The sequence below is a fragment of the Trachurus trachurus genome, assembly GCF_905171665.1.
Source record: "Trachurus trachurus genome assembly, chromosome: 19".
Lineage (NCBI taxonomy): Eukaryota > Metazoa > Chordata > Actinopteri > Carangiformes > Carangidae > Trachurus > Trachurus trachurus.
Genome location: NC_139913.1, coordinates 12,482,760 through 12,500,508, shown reverse-complemented (window position 1 = coordinate 12,500,508; position 17,749 = coordinate 12,482,760). Strand labels below are relative to the sequence as shown.

Sequence of the window (17,749 nt, the reverse complement as noted above, 5' to 3'; positions counted from 1 at the left end):
GATAATTACTGAAAACCAAATGAGACCACAGCTGAGAACTCGTGTGATTCTTAAAACTAAAAATAATCAGGTTTTTCATCCAGTGACAGAAACTCCACAACGTCTGCCACAGTCTGAGCCTGTCAGTGTGTTATCTGTTAACAGCTGCTTATTTCAACAGGAAACTGTTGAGCCTCTTTTTACTGTTTTTACTCCTTTTTTTAGATATAGTTTTATAGTGGAGGTGTTGAACTAGTTTTCCAGTGTATTAATCATCCACAACACACAACATATTTAGATAGATAGATAGATAGATAGATAGATAGATAGATAGATAGATAGATAGATAGATAGATAGATAGATAGATAGATAGATAGATAGATAGATAGATAGATAGATAGATAGATAGATAGATAGATAGAGATAGATAGATAGATAGATAGATAGATAGATAGATAGATAGATAGATAGATTCACTGAAGGCCTCCTCTCAGCCTACTTCCTGCCTTGTAGGATACTACTAAAGAGTGACAGGATCATACGTTTCAAAAAATTCTTCATACTGTTTCATAGTAAATGTTCTGTGGTCTCATTTGGGAGGCAACAAACTTTCTTCGTTAGCAACATTTACACCTTTATCTTACAACAAATAGTTCTAAATCAGTGTTTTTCAGCCTTGGGATCAGGACCCCACGTGGGGTCACCTGGAATTCAAATGGGGTTGCCTGAATAGTAATCTAGTAATTGATTACCAGAAATTTGTGATGTCAAAATGGGGTCACAAGCCAAAAAAGGTTGGGAACCACTGTTCTAAATCATGAAGAATAAAACTAGCATCACCTCCTGTGGTCTTCTGGCTCCACCACTCAGGTTACACAGAGTTATATAGTATATGGATATTATACATAACTATGGTTTGTGTAAAACTGTGGTTCCTTCGCTCCAAGTGAATGTTTGTGCCAAATCTGAAGTTCTTTCAAGGACAAAGGTCACAACACCCTTGACCTTTGACCTCTAAAATCCAATCGGTTTATTTTTGAGTCCTCAAGTTTTTAAAATGCCAACCCAACACAAGTGAAAAACAATATGACACCTCAGTAAAACTCCATGTCCCCCTGCTTTGAAGTGTTTCTCCTCATACAGCTTAAACTTTGTTGGGACGAATCGGACTGTGGCAGAAGAGGTCAGGAGAGCAGTTGATTCTTCAGTGTGACCTGGACATATCGACATTCTTCACTGTGGCCACATGTGGTCCAGACCGCCTCTGAATGTGGTCTGAGTCACTGCCTCTCCAATGCATCTTTAGGTTCAGATCCTGTGACCAGATCTGAGATGCATGTTGATACCAGAGGTCTGAACAGTCTCCATCTTTGTCCCAAACATTATGGAGTAGGCTACACTCTACACAGTGGATCATTCTCTCCACTCACCTCCAACTTCTCTTCTGTTCACAAACTCTCTCATTTAGTGTCAAATGTCAGATAAAGTCATTCCAGCTGAATTCTCAGTTGTTTACTATAAACTGTACTATTGCCTCCATGTGTTGATGCGAAAATATTACATGTAGCACTCTGTAGGACTAGTGCTGAACCTCCTTCATGTTGCTGGGTGCACCGTCGGCTCTGCAGTGGTGCTGACTCGGACGGAGGAAACAGTGGATTCCACGTTCTTCCATCCACAACCAGCACAGTGAAAGGACTTGACTTGATGGACATTTCTGGACCGCATTAGGTAGCTTAACACTGTGTTACTCCCTGTTCTGCTACAGCTTCAGTGTGTTGGTGTCTCACTGTGGAGAGTTCAGACTGTGGCAGCGCAGGCCTTACCTGAGGATGCTGCCCCACCCAGAGGACGGTGTTTACATGGCTGAAGGATGGGAACATGTAGCTGTCTGTGCAAACTGCCAAACAGGTCTCAGTGTGAATATCCACCAGCCCATGAAGACTTTTCTTACATATTCATTGAACTGAGACGCATTTATGGAATAAAACTGTTGTTATATACAGTACTTTTATGTTTATTGGGGGGGGGGGGGGGGGGGGGGGGTAAAAGTATATTATATTATATTTGTGTACTTTTATTTATTTGGTCAGTTCAGGATGAAATGAATCATAGACAACACTTACTCTGATTCTGTTTTAATTCCCTGGCTTGGATTGTCGTCTTTCTGTGTGTCAGACTGTGTGTGGTGACCTTTAGTTAGATTTTTGTGAGTCATTATTTGAAATATGATATATTATTAAAATGACTGAAACTTTTAATATGAGCTTTAATATAAAGGTAGATGAGAATCATAATAAAGAAACATGTTTTGGCTTTGTGCCTGCTCAGCTTGGTCCCAAGAGTTGGATGTATTGACCAGCAGAGGGTGCTGTTTTATCACTGTTGCTGGTTTACAGCAGGCCGCAGATACACACTAGATGTAACATTTTAAGTAAGTAAAGAACTATTAGACAAAATTCGATTTAAAAAAAAAATTATTAGAAAACTTTTAAATGTGCAGACAATACTAATGAAGTTATCTCTTACATGCTTCATTAATCACTGAATTAAGACAGGTGGATAAAACAGATCATTATTATTTAGAATATATACTCACTGTTTCCTTGTAATTTATATTAACCTGCAGCCTGATCATTGATAACCATGGCATTTTGTAATAAAGTTATCTTAAAGAAATGACAGGAACAATATATGTTTAAAAATACTTTTATTTTTTTATGCTTTCAAACTAGTGCAAATACATGCAAACTGAAAACAGCCAGCCCTGTCTGCAGACCCTCACAGTAACACAATGCAGCCTGGAAGAGGGGTCCACCGTCGTCCACCCTCTTGGTTTAGTCGTCCTCCTCCAGTGGTCCCTTCACTTCATGGTGCACCAACAGGCGGTGGGGGGGGTGGGGGAGGGGCCACACCAGCTCCCTTACATCCATTTATCCACATTCATTATTCAGGAATACAAAACCACTCAGTCAAAATTGAGCTCATATGAAGAATCTCTCTCATCCCTCTGCTGCTTGCTGCATAAAAGCCCCTCCCCCACCCCTCGTTTTTTTTTTCATGAACAATACTTGATACTGACGATGTACTGTATGCACTGATTGCCCTTAAGTTATTAAACCAGTGAGAGTGAAAAATAAATGGGTAAAAAAAAAGAAAGTCCTGGAAACACGGGTATGAAAATGCATCGACTGATCCGGGTTCGTTGTGCCACTACGGCCTATCAACTACAGGATTAAACTGCAGACACTAAGAGTTACACTGTGCATTTCACCGACAGCCTTTATAGAGCGGTAACATCTAGCAACCACAGTCTGGAGAACCAACTTGCAGATGGACGCCATCATTTCAAACCACAAACTGTTAGTGCAATCACTTCTGTTGAGGAACATCTATGATATTTAAAATGACACATGAACAACATAACTGATTGGTAGAGGTGGAAGTATTGACACTGGGTTTTTTACTATCAAGTCTCTGAGACTCACCTCTGGACATTTTGTCCTCTGAGTCTGAATCTGTTTCAGTCAGATCAAAGATTATCACAGGTGCCAACCCAAAGTCAGGGTCACTGCCATCCAAAGTCCTGTCCCACCATCTGGTAGAACCGCTGGTTATGTGGCTTGTAGAAGTCCCTCAGTCTCTGCATCACCTGCGGGTCGATGGAGGCGTGCGTCCTCCCTTTGGTTTTCCCCAGGCAGTGGGGTTTACTGCTGCCCTCCGGTTTCTTCAGGCAGGGGAAACCCTTTGTTTTGTTGAAGTAGAAGTGCTTGTCCGTGACGATCCTCTGCAGTCCCAGAAAGTCCTGGACTTTTCCCAGTTCTCCAGCTGGGTCCGAGATGAGCCTCTCCCCACTGACCAGGTGGATCTGAGTCCTGGGGAACCAGGCCAGCCAACGCTCCAGGTGCTGGGCGTACAGGCCGATCCACAGTGGGCTCCACAGAGAGTCGATCTGATCTAGAGACAGGAGATACAGATATTACCACTATCACTGCTGCAGTCATCTAAGAGTCCTGTCTACCTTCTACCTTTCAACTACTGTCCTACAGCCCTGACGCTGCCCCTCTATCGCTCCAGTCCTGTACCTGCTAGTGGACCTTACACTTGCAAACCATGCCGCTCAACTACAATGACTCACTTCTTCTTGTTTGCAGTGGTCACTCACTGCCAACTCTCCCCCCTCACATCTAGAGCGAAACTGCAGTTTGAAGACTTTTGGCCTCATGTAAGCAGTGACCTGCATGCTTTCTATTTTTTGCCTTGCTTTTTGCAAGGAGGATCAGAGGTTTGGTGAAAGTAGTTTGACGACTGACTTCTTCTGTATAGTTTTGAGAAGAGCATGGAAGGTCTGAAGAAATGTCTTTTAGCATTTGTGAAAAACTATAATCTGTCATGTCTCATCCTGCGTCTTAAATCATGTTTTCATGTTGTTCCATTTCCTGTTTTATTTTGATAGTCACCTTTCCTCTCGTCTGCCCCGCCCTGATCTATTTCACCTGAGTCCTATCATCCCTGCCTCCCTCGTGTATAGAGTCTGTTTTCTCCTAGTCTCCTGTACCAGTCTGTCTTTGTACCTCTGTGTCAAGCCCTCCAGCCCTTTTCCTAGTGTGTTTCTGGTTTTGATCTCTGCTCTACCTTCTCAACCCTGCCTTTCCCTGCTCCCTGTCAGATTTGTTGCATTCTGGATTTATTGCCTGTGTACCTAACTTTTGCCAGTTAAGATGTTTTACCTAACTACTGTCTCTGAGGTGTGCTCAAGTCCATCCACTGTGTACCAGCTTTGTCAATATCACTTAAAAGTTACTCATTAATGCTCCTCTTACAAGTAATTGTACACCATCTGCTTGATAAATGTGTTTAACTGCTCACACTTGGCAGATAATGTCTTTAATTATGATCTGCCTCTCTATTGTTCACCAGTTTTCAGCGAGGAGGAGATTTATTAAAGTAACACATCAAACATCTTGACCTCAGACTTCGATGTCCAGTACCTGTGGTGTGGTTCTTGAAGACCAGGCTCTCAAATGGAGGGATGTTGGGCGTCTTGGAGATGATCTGAGTGTAGTCAGATATGGCCCGGGTCACGGGGTCACGGACGACCACGATCAGCTTCACATCCTGCGACATGGAATGGACCCGCTGCGGCGTGTCCACTGTAACGAAGTAACGAGGCGTCTTCTCCATAACGATCTGACCGTCAAGGGCTTTGGGCATCATGCTCCTGGAAGCGCAGGAGAAACATGTTAACATCAATAAACACACACTGGGAAGATGGCAACAGAGGGTTAGGGCTTGGCTGCTACGGATTACCTCCTATATAGGTTTTCAGTATGATGCTGATTTGATGCAGGCAGCATTAACTAGTGATGTAACAGGCAGATTATAAAGCGGACATGTAAAAGAATTATATGCTACATCTCCATTAGTCTACATTCATTAGTGGAACAAACAGAAGTTGCAATGTATTCTGGATATACTGCAAAAAGCGCAGTGACTCTTGAATCAGTTTTTGATTTAATTTGTTTTAATAGCTCTACATATTTCACCACAAACCAAACCAGTCAATATAACAGAAAATTTGATGTACACTATTGAAACCTCTGAAACTAGTCAGAACGTAGCTTAGCATAAATTCTGGTAAAAGTGATCTTAGCTGACTGTTTAGCAGTCCTAATACTCCGCTGGCTAGCTGTACCCATACCCCAGTCTTTATGCCCAGCTAACTGTTTCATTGCATATATTTAGACTAATGGGCAGGTTTGTTGTCTCTCCTCATTTAACACTTGGCAAGAATGGAAATGTAATTTCCAAAATGCTAATGCTAAACTATTATCTTAGCTTTTCTAGAGGGCAAATCATTTAATTTCTGTGATGCCTCCATGCATCTAATTATAAGAAACACACAGACACACACTCTTGGTGCTCACCAGGTGACCATTGAGCCATGCTACATAAAAACTACACAACACACGTCTTTTTCCTTGAAAGTGTCTCATGCTGGTCACCTCCACCTCGGCACCAGAAGCTCAGCAGATGGGAATCATTTAGAGATAAATGACTCCAGAGGCCCCACAGGACCATCTGGGGATTTGGGGACATCTGCCAACACACCTGCCATACACCTGACTGACTGCACACACACACAAACACAGTCTCAGCTCTGAATCAGCGTTTCAGCTTGTTTACATGGAGCTTAAAGGCCCAGAACAGTTAGTTTACAAACTGAATCTCTGTAACTACATCATGACTGTACACATGATATTTGATTGTAGAATTCACTTTTTAGAGATAGGCTCTCCATTCCAACTACGTATTGGTTTCTATTCATTTATGTAACAATGAGAGGCACTGACAATGTTTCTACCCATTTTCATTCATAAACATAATCAGATTTGAATCCATAACCATTTTTCCAGAATTTGATTCTTCAGTCAATCAAATCATTTTATCATACACAGATTAAAAAGGAAATTTAACCCATGGATATCAAAATAAGTAATTATTTTATTTCATTTTCAAAAAATTTAAATTGAAATAAATGGCATTTTTCTTTAAAATAGCTGAGAAGGAGGCTGTTTGTGTGTGCCAGCACTGAGTTTAAGTGTTGTTTGTTTGTGTTGACATTGTGAATTGTCTGCTCTCAGCTTGGCTTTGTTCTCCTCTGCGTTCTCCAGCTGGTCACTAGCTGGCACCAGTCAGGTAGTTTGCAGTGGCTTCACAGAGACTGAACCACAACAATAGAAACAGTTGAAAGATCCCCACAAACACACACAGGGAGCAGTCTGGTGATAAATCTCTGTGTTTTCCACATGAAACATGACATAAAGCTATAAAACATCCAGGAACTCCATTTATTGCTTTACTTTACTGCACAGATTTTCAGTGTAAAAGTGACTGCTTTTGCTTTTTCAGTTTGTTTGTTCTCCCATTATGAGAAAATGAGTGAGTGAACTGAGCTCTGAGGTGACCTTGTTCTTTATGTTCTTACCCATTTTAGAGACCTGTGACAAAGAAGAGTCAATAAAAATGTTCCCAGGGATTTCATAAGCGTTCATGAAAGAAAAGAAAAAAAAACAGAGGAGGGGGGCAGACACTGCAACTGTCCTCTGGTATCAGCTCAAGTTTCAGATGAGCCTGCAACATGACCTCTTGTCAATACACACACACACACACATGCACAAACACACACACACACACACACATCGCATTTGATCTAACCTGCATGCAACATTCACTCCAATATCATGATCAGATGCTCACGTTGCGTCATAAGTCACACACACATGCTGCAAAACAAAAATAACATATTCATGACTCACCCACTCTTATTGCACCTTTTAAAGACCGTGTGTGTGCTCCTCCATCTGTGTGTGTGCATGTGTGCGTGTCTGTGTGTGTGTGTCTCAGAGCATTTGCCGGAGTGTTTTAAATGAAGGGGGTGGGTGACTGATGAAGGAATGATAAGAGTGGACACAAACGTGCCTCCATTAGCAATCTGCTCTTGGCCCAGAGCTTCATAGCATTAGCACAGCACAAAGAGCTAATTACTGGCCCCTGAGAGCCCCATCAAAAGAAGAGCTCCTTTAGAAAGATGCTTCTTTGCAAACACACACACACACACACACACACACACACACATGCACACACAACAACTGACAAACAAAATAGCTGTTTTTCTAACCACTAAATACGCCTTTATCCTAGTTTTGGCATGGAGCACTTTGTGATCCCAGGGACACATCTGGGACTTCACCTCAGCTTCAGCCTGAACAAAAGCTGCTGGTTCAGTTACGCAATGTTTCACAAGTAATGTTGACTCAGCCTCAGAATAACAGGGAATTACTGCTCTATGTATTTATCAAATAATATTAGTGGAGATAATGATTACAGTTGGTCAGTGGTGTGATAGTGATTGAAGTGGTTTTATGTAGTTGAGGATTTAAAAAGTAACTGTAATCAGATTACAAGTGTCAATAACAAAACAGTAAACAGTTACTTCAGTCACTTCCAGATGCATTATAATAACAATCTCAACAGCTTCTCTCATAGTGAAAACCGATACAACATAAACCTGATTATAGTCTGTTTACAACACGGTGCTTCATGTCAACACCAGCTACAAGTATAAAAAAGTAAAAATAAAATAAAAAGCAAAGTTAGAGTCAGCCCAGTGCAGTGCATGCCTTTATGAGAGGACGGACAAACCAGCTGGCTGGAGTTCATGCATGTGAAAAGATGAAAATGGCAGGGTGGCTATTGTAAGCATTTAAGGAATGGAGATTTGCACATCACTTTGAATTTGTTTTGCAAAAGGACAAGAATGTGAGGCTAAAGTTCAAACTACAGGCCAGAAACAAGTTTCCACCACTGCAAACACAACTTCAAATGTGGAAGTGTGCTGGAAATAATAACAAAGCATTCCAACAGGAGCTGATGAAGAGGCTTGTAGCATCGTAGAGTAAATGTTGCCAGTTTCTCAGATAGAACCTTCATCTTTCAGAAACCTATTCAGCACAACTCAGATGACAGGGCAGAGACAGTCGCCACCAGACAGGAAGTCTTTAGCAAGTTATCTGGATCAGTATACCACAATGAAAGCCCTCTAGAATGACATCTTTCGACCTGCTGCACTCACATCCCTTGTCATTAAAAATGTTTTAGGATTTGAAAATATGGTGGTCTCCTTCCTTTGATGCCAAACTAGAACCTTTGCAGTTTGCACTTGAAGCTGATCAGGCTGTATAGAGGATGCTCAACTCCTCATCCCTAAAAACGTGTAAGAAACCAACCTTGTGAAACCAAAATCTCATGTTTCATGCTGATTTTTCAGCCAATACGATGCAGATTTAGTAATTATGTTAAATCATGTGATGATTACCTTCTTGACTTGAAGCATATGAAAAATAAAAGAGTCGATCATGGAGGCATTCAGGCATTCAGGCAAAAATACTGACAAACTAAAGGCTCCTTTTATACATGGTGAGGATGTTCACATCATTGACACATAACTTCAGTGCAGATCAATGGTGACAAGGGAACAGCAGAGAATGTGTTTATTGTGAAGATAAACTTCTGTCTGTGGCACAATCATTCTCTCCAAATAAGACAAAAATAGCCTAAACATTAGGGTTAGGGAAGTTTTGATTGTGTCCAGCAATTGGGAAAATTAGTGGCACAGAAAGCAAGATAAATTATGAGCCAAGCTGAATTTAGTCATTTATATCTATATTTTTTTTATTTACCACAGAAACTGTCACATTATGTGTTTGCTTCTTTTATTCTTATTATTGATCTGACTGCTGCTGATTGTTTCTTCTATTGATCCAGGTAGGGTCATCTGTTGCCTTTTATTTGTTTGTTTGTTTTTTAACAGCGGATTTTACATCAGGGATTAACATGTTTCCAGCCTGGTACAAAAACAGTTTTGGTCTCTACAGCTAATTTCCTCAGTTTATGACAACCGTCAAAATTATGATCAGTTCCATAGAATTGATGACGGGGCCTCTTTGAGTGACAGGTGGCTACAGATCGTCATGCACCACAGTCTCAGCTCCACACATGACCAACTTCTTTGCTTATTTTAGTTACGGGGCGGAGTCAGACACTGCTGGAGCAGCTCAGTCTGAGCCTCAAAACCACTCGTCAGAAACCGGATGGTGACGTCACATCGGTCTTTAAACTGGAGCCACAGCTTGTTAGCTTCATTAATCCTGTTTTTTACACATGACAACAAGTTTATAAAAGTTTAGTTATAGTATATTCATCATTGCCAATGAATGGACAGATGCATTATCTGTGAAACAGAAAAATAAAAACAATTCTTAAATGCAAACTGCAGGTTTATAGATTCAAATTGACCTTTGCTGAATCAGAGCAACGGCCTGGTGGCACCATGTGCTTCACAGGAAATCCCTCCAAAAAGACAAGATGGCCCAATTAATTGGCAGTTTAAAAAATCCTGTTCTGGTAACATCCTTACACTGCTCGTTTACTATTGAGTGTGAGATCAAACATCCTGGATGATGAACACGGGGATTATCCAGGAGCTTATAATAAGCCTCTGCTTGCCTTTGAGGGACCTCTCTTTTATCGTCCAATTCCCAATATCTCAGCAGCTCCCTGGTGAATCACCTCGGGCCAGCCAAGGCCACCGGCTATTGATCCTGTGGGGGCTTAAGCTATCTATTCTACACGCAGGTGGATGTGGATGGAGGAAGGCCGGGAACAGTCGGGATGAGAGAGTGCAGTGTGAAGGTGTTTGTATAGATGCAGCAGCAGAGACTCAGAGCCTCAGCTGAGTCCATGAGTGTCAGGTGCAGGGAACCTGGGGGAGCTGAGATCCTCTGGAGTCATGTGATGAGTGTGTGTTGACAAATGTGAGGCAAGTGTAACGTAGGTTGCAATTAATGAGGTTGAACTGGGATGTTTGATCCAAGTAGAGAGAAAAACAGCCAATCACAGAGCAGATTATTCACTGTGTTCATTATTCATATACCTGACTGTTTATCTGTGAGTCAACTAGGAGATTTGCACATTTGCGGCTGTGCCCCATCCACGTCCAGGAGACATCCATCATAGAGGGTCCCCAGACCCCCCGCCTTAACTCTCCAAGTCCCAAAGGAGGGCCTTAATGAGGGCCAGATCGCCCCACCCATCTGGGCCCCATGGTGATCACTCCCAGTACAGTAGTGGGACCGGACAGATCGCACCTGAACCCCAGCTACACACACGGCAACCTGAACCTAGCAACCAAATCAAACCTGTCTTTTAGCTTTGATTTCTCCACACATAAGCTTGATCTTTAATGATGGAAATAGATGGCTAAAATATGCTATTATAATATTGTAATAATGGTGTTATTATTATTATTATTTTATTTATATTTTTTATATAATAATAATAATTATTATTATTTATTTATTTATTTCAATGTTTTAATTCTATTTCTTGTTTTAAATTTTGAACTCTATTGTATTGTATTGCTTTCTTTTAACTTTTTTGCTCGGAGGCGCATGCACAAGAATTCCAATGTGCCTGAACAATGACGTACTTGTGCAATCGGCAATAAATTCTGTTCTATTCTATTCTATTATTACTATTGTTGTTGTTGTTGTTCACAGATCAACAAATCTGGTTCATCAGATATCCGCCCCTTCATGTTTGTGGCTAACTCCCGCCCACTGAATCCTGCTGGACAGCAAATGTTTTGGCAGCCATTCTTCTGTGATTTGCATGGCAATTATATTCCATTGTACCGACACAAATACACAAGTAGCACCATGTGCTGTGTCACGGCAGGACAAAGCCTCCAATGTGTGGGTATGAATTCAAAAGCCTCCTTTAATGAGTGCAATATGAATTGCAAATCAGTCGCTGCCGTCCCAGCAGATGACTCTGAAGAGACGACGTCATGACGTCCCTCCCTGCTCCTCATTCTGTTCTGGGAGGAACCTTGTCTTCAAATTAAATCAAACTAACCGAGGCCTCATAAAAGCATCCAGGAGGTTCAGCCTGTGCATCATCTGCTGTGGAGCAGAACCAAACACAAGCAGCAGAACAGTCTTCAGCCTGTTTATAATGACTATTACAGCTTCATTCAAACTGATCACAGATTCTTTACTGGGGCGGTGATGATGATTCGTCTCTTCTTCATCACTTCAGCTCAGAATTACACGAGGAGACTCTATGTGAAAACATCATTTGTTAGTTGTTGTTTTTTATTAATAATTTCTGGTGTTCCTTTTTAATTATATCATGGGACCGCATTGTTCACATTTCATTTAGTTGAATTTCAGTGTTGTCACAATAATAGAATTTTCCTGCAGATATCAGTGTTTCTTCTTATATCCTATAAAAATCGATTCTGGCAACATAAACTCTCTAACATAAACTCTGCCTCTGTCACATAACTGCACAGGTAAAGTCACAGCGAACTGAGTCAGCTGATAACCAACAAATGTTAGACAACGTGCTTTATGGCGTAGGCCTCTATGTCTCATATTCCCTGATGTTTAAAAAAAAAACGTGATTTCTTGGAAATGAACGGCAGCAGGAGACAGTGACACTGCAGCCACTCAGGTTGAAGCCATGCTGGTAATTCAGAGTCAATAATATATCGATAAATCTCACTGCACCTCAAGAACAAAATACAACTAGGCTCCCTGTCTGGAGGACGAGCAGTCTGCCGATTGTGTGTGTAAAAATGCTGACTTCTCCAGATTCTGTCACACACACACACACACACACTGAGACAAACAGGCCCAGCTCTGATGACAGTCATCCGGGCCAAAGCAAAGGTCAGCTGGGATGTGTGAGGTTGTGGTAACAATGACTTCACCCTTTGACCTGGAGAGCTCACCTACAGTCTCATCTCCTCACCCTGTCATTTATCTCTCCTGCGTACATGACATCCACCTGTCATCCCACCTCTCTGCCAAAAGCCATCCGGAGTGAGATGTGAATTTCTGGCTGAGTAATTTTAATGGATTCCTCCAGAGCTTTCAAGTGAGAGAGAGAGTGAGAGAGAAAGCTGTGTGCAACATGACTCCTGTGTGCAGGGGGGGGTTATGCCAATGTAGGATAAAGCTTCCTGCTAATTGTAACAGAAGCCGAGCTGACCAACGCTAACTGCTCTAATGCTGGAGTCAACCCAAGGTCAGACCGAGGAGATAGATCTATCGATCCCAGACAGCGTGGAGGAGGAAACTTCCAGCCCATCTCAGGCTCATCGCTGCACTCCTCCAGATCCAATCTCCACCTAGATACTATTAGACGATCTTTGTCAGGGGGGCCGTGCTTTAAATTGGCCCAGTGAGGTTAATGTTGCTTTACTCTCAGAAGAGTAGAAGAGGAGTGAGTCTGTAGAAGAGCCACAATATCTCATGGTAAACACAAGCATGTGGACTCAGTCAACACGTTGTGATGTACAAATACACACCTGCCGTTAAGTACAACTGACTTATTGTAACCTGTAAATTGTTACTTTTGGCCATAGGCTAATTCATATATTACACTCAGTTATATTGACTCTGAAGTCAGTCAATATGACCACAGGCAGAAATCAGTGGTTTTAAATAGTTTAGTGAATGGTGTCATTATTGCCTAAACTGTCAGTTGTAAACCACAGACTGTGGACAACGATGGATATAGCGTCTGTGGTGTGTGTCACCCACAGGTTTCTGAAGGTCAGACTGAGCTGCTGCACCACCACAAGACCTGTCCAAGCTGCCATGGCCTCAAATCCTATACATAACTCTATAAAAGGCAAGCAGGTGAGTTTGCTACATAAAAAATCCTCCATCTGACAGTTTGGTGAAGGCTGAAATTCGCTGTAGGCCAGGGGCGAGTTTAGACATTTTTGATAGGGGTGGCCCAAGTGAGGCACTGACTTATGGTGGGGTGGCATGAAGCGTGAGCATGAGCGCCTGCGCACACACATTTCGTACTTGTGTGTGCACACGCAAACACACACCCACACAGGTTTTGGCCTTACCCAGTTTTGTCTGCAAAACACATATCTGCTCCATTACTAACACTGCAAGAAAAACTAGACCTACTAGTCAAAATACAGGAGTGGCAACATACAATTGTAATAGAAAACCTAAATATTTTATTCTTGAAAAAAAAAAAAACTATAAAAAGCCTCTGATATATAGCCCTTCATATTTTGGGGTGGCACCTGGGATGGCCCATGCCACCCAAGGCCACTCCCTGGACACACCACTGCTGTAGGCTAGAGACCAAAACTGTTTTTGTGCCTAAAGAGGACAACACCATGCTGTCAGACAATCAGTAAAAGATGCTAACTGAGCTAACCATTCCAAACATGCTAAAAAAAAAAATGCTAACGGTTCTGATCCGTCTGCTGGTCTCTGGTTTGGACTGTGGCTGACTCTTTGATGACTCCTCATCTGACCAAGAGCAGAGAGAATTCTGCTCTTTCACCTGGAACAACCAGGTGGTGGTGGGCGGGGCTTAAATCAGGCAGTCAGAACAGATGAGCGTATGAGTGTATGTGTGAAAACAAGGTTAAACTAAATGTTCTGCTTCAATTTTGACCTTGAATTTAATTTCATGTGAGCTCACTATTAATTAACCTCCCAATGAGGTGTTATGTTACCTGGCTCCACTGTCTGATGCCCTCAATGTCACTATGGTGCTGTTAACTGTTAACTGTTAACTGACAGAAATAACTCAGACTGATCCTCAGAGACACAGAAGAATATTCTGACAGCTGACAATCAGGTATAAATGTCTGAACTTCTTTGTATTTGTCTGTGAAGGAACCAGAACAAAGACATCTCCTCTGTCAGTGTGTGTGTGAGAGCTTTGGGTGTGTGCTGTTTATTATGAAGTGGTGTGAACACATCATTAACTCCCAGCGTAAAGTGACCTGGAGCCAGGGGTCAATTGAACAGGGCTGACAGCGATGTCAAGTGGCTCGACACGCGGGACGAGCCCCATCTGGCCCGAGGGAGGGAGGAGGGGGGGTGAGGGGGGGTGGTGCCTGGCAATCTGGTGTCACAGTCGCATCACCTGGTGTCGTACACGCACAAACAGGACAGGACACAGAGGCTTCCTGCAACTCTGGAGTGACGGTGTGTCAACATATCAACACATCAAGGAAGCACAGATTCATCCTTCATCTCTGTCGTAGGTTCCACTGCTCCTGGCCGTCCAAACAGGCTCCAGAGCTGAGCCTGTGCACGCCACCACTCAGCCCCAGTTATAAAGTGTAAGCTGGTTAACGGCAGAGTCCAGATTTGCATGTTTAATCGGTCATATTCAGAGCAGCGTCTATAGAGGGTGAATTTTATCATTTCAATCAGTTAAAAGATGAACTCAGAGCAGCTCAAGCACAAGTCAGACAGCTGAAGAGTCACATCCTTATAGTATCTCTTTAAAAAAAAACAGAGCTGTCATATAAATGTTGTGGGGTAAAGACAGTATATTCCCTCACCCTTGGCATTTGTCTGATCAGTGGTGGAACTATGGTCACTCACTCAGCCAGTGACATTAACCATGACAGGCCTGTCCCTCACTGTTGATGTCAGCCAAGAAGGTAAAAGCCAAACCACAACCACAACCATACACAAAAGACGTTCACCATAGAAATACCAGACACAGAAATTCTTAAATTAAGCATATCAAAGTCGGTACTACTGTCGATACCCACAGTGGGAGACTTGGAGACTTGCAGACTGATATATTCAGGTGATGACAAGATTAAGAAGCAACATAGCTCATATAAGGATGTGTACATGTGCACATGGAACTCCCTCATAGTTTGAACCCTGTCTATAGGTTCACCCAAATAGCAGAGTGGTGTGCAGAGATCTGGTTCTCCTGGGTGCCACCTTGACTTCATCTTCACTGATTATTCTCAGCTCATTATGAAGAGAGTGGAATCAGTTGGAACCATCTCCTGGACCTCACTCATGCGCGTGTGTTCTGAGTATTTCCAAGTTTTCACGGAACAGGCTGAGACCAGAGCCACATGACAACAGTAACATCTGTCTGCAGCTCCAGAGATGATTACTCTCTGCCGCTCTGGAAGGACTCATCCTACAAGGCTCCACTCTCTCTCTCTCTGTAGCTACTGTACACACACACACACACACACACACACACACACACACAGTGAGCACTGCAAGCACACACATGCACAGATTGGCAGAGCCAGATGGCAAAGTCTCTTTGACTGTCACCTAAACCTCGGTGGAATAGCTGTGGATATGTCTGGGTATGCAAACAACACAAAGAGATTCATTTCTACTATTGGAGGCTGGAGGCTTCTAATTGGCTTCTCCATCCACCCAAAAACCTCCTATTGCACAGGACTGGAGTCAAAGTCCAGTGTTAAATGATGGGTACAGTCAATCAATGTGTTAGAAATGATAAAAACCTGAAAAGTGAGAGGACTTTTCTTGTGTAAACTTCACCCAGAATAAAATATAGCCTATTTTCTCCTAAATTAATCACATGATAAAAAGAAAGACAAATGAAAAGCAGCACATTCTGAACACCCAGTGTCACATTTGCTGAGTCGGATTTGATGCGTAATGCGTGCGTACCTGTACCAGTCCAGTCCCCGTGCGTAATGCCGGTCGAAGAAGTGCGGCTCAGACCCCAGGGCGCGGATGTCGGGATGGAGCCGCAGGAACTCCAGCAGAGCCCTGGTGCCTCCCTTTTTAACCCCTATGATCAGAGCCTGGGGTAAACGCCGGGTGGCCGTCCACTCTTTCCCCGAGCTGTTCGTCTCCAGCCCGGGATGCCCGCTGAACGCGCCCTCGGCGGCAGCAACAGCAGCGGCGGCAGCGGCAGCCCGGACTAGACCTGGATCCTGTGCTGCTGTGCCGGTTCCATTTCTCTCGTGCGGCCATCCCGACCAGGACACGAGGAATTCACGCGCGGGGGTCTTGATCTCAGAGTTGTCCGCCGTCAGCTCTGACTCGCAGCAGCCGGTGAGGAGGTAGACGAGGGAGAAGCAGAGGATGCTCAGAGAGGAGGCGATGGTGAGCCGGTGGAAGAGCCGCCGCAGGTCCGCGCTCGGGTGGAGGTGGTGGTAGTGGTGGTGGTGGTGAAACGCTGCCATCCCTCACAGAGCCATGGGGACGAAGGTGCCATTCTCTACCACAAGTTCAGCTCACAGCCCGTCATACTCCACCACCGCCGTGGTCACACTGTGAACTCAGGAGAGTCTCAGTCAGTCAGTGCGCTCACTCCTCCTCCTCCCTCCTGAACGCCTGGGCATGGAACCAGCCAACCAGTCAGTCTTTGGTCAAAAACTGTTTTTGCTTGACGTCCGTCCGTCCACCTCTCACTCACCCTGGATGGAGCCGCGTGGAGATGGATAAAGCTCTGATATCCGAGCTGCAGGCTGCGGGATTACTCCCACGGCTCAGCCCCCACCTTCCTCTTCCTCCCCCCTTCTCCTCACGCACTCAACTTTCTGCCGTGAAACAAACCAACTATGATAAACACCCAGTCAGACCCCGAGGAGGAACAAGCAGTGGCTTCAGCGAGTGAGTGCAGGCGGGATTTGATCCAGTAGAACAGAAATAGAATCGGGGTCTGGGTTTATCACACTCAGCTGACACTGCGACCTAACACATAATTGGCTTAGTGCTGGTCAGACAGTAGGAGACTCCGCAGGGCAGCTGCCAGTAGATACCCTGACCCCGGGGCAGTCTGAGTCTAGTCCCAGCATCACGCCCCAAACTCCACCTGCTCCTCAAACCTCACAGATTTCACCTGGTAAACAAACAGTATAGGACCAGTGAACGCATCATCACCTGCATCAAAAGAGTGTGTTGTGTTGTGTTGTGTTGTGTTGTGTTGTGTTGTGTTGTGTTGTGTTGTGTTGTGTTGTGTTAGGGAACTCTTCTGCAGCCTCTGTTATTGCAGAGTGTGGAGCTGCACAGATAATAGCTCATAGGAGACTCATTAGTCCCTCCTCCACCCCCACCCCCTCTTCAAATTGCACATGCACATCTACAAGCCTCCACACACACACACACACACACACACACACACACACACACACACACACACACACACACACACACACACACACACACACACAGTCACTCACGCTCCCAAACGTGCACACATCTTTCATGATCCATTTTGGCTTACCCCTGTCATTATCCCACAGCAGATGTGACCCCACCATAAAACCGCTGCATTGTCCTGTAGAGAGAGACTGAAGAGATCTGCATGTCTCTACAGCAGAGACACTGTCCTGAGATCTGCTGCAAACATGACTGG

At 43.6% G+C, this 17,749-nt stretch overlaps 1 protein-coding gene across 1 annotated transcript; it reads right to left on the bottom strand.

The window, feature by feature from the left end:
- Positions 1-3,548: 3,548 nt before the first annotated feature.
- Positions 3,549-16,574, bottom strand: hs3st3l (heparan sulfate (glucosamine) 3-O-sulfotransferase 3-like; the record flags this gene model as incomplete). The annotated part of the gene is made up of 3 exons (XM_083994228.1): positions 3,549-3,937; positions 4,972-5,201; positions 16,054-16,574. The coding sequence occupies 3 exons, from the start codon at positions 16,572-16,574 to the stop codon at positions 3,549-3,551; spliced, it is 1,140 nt and encodes a 379-aa protein (XP_083850354.1).
- Between the last annotated feature and the right edge of the window lie 1,175 nt (positions 16,575-17,749).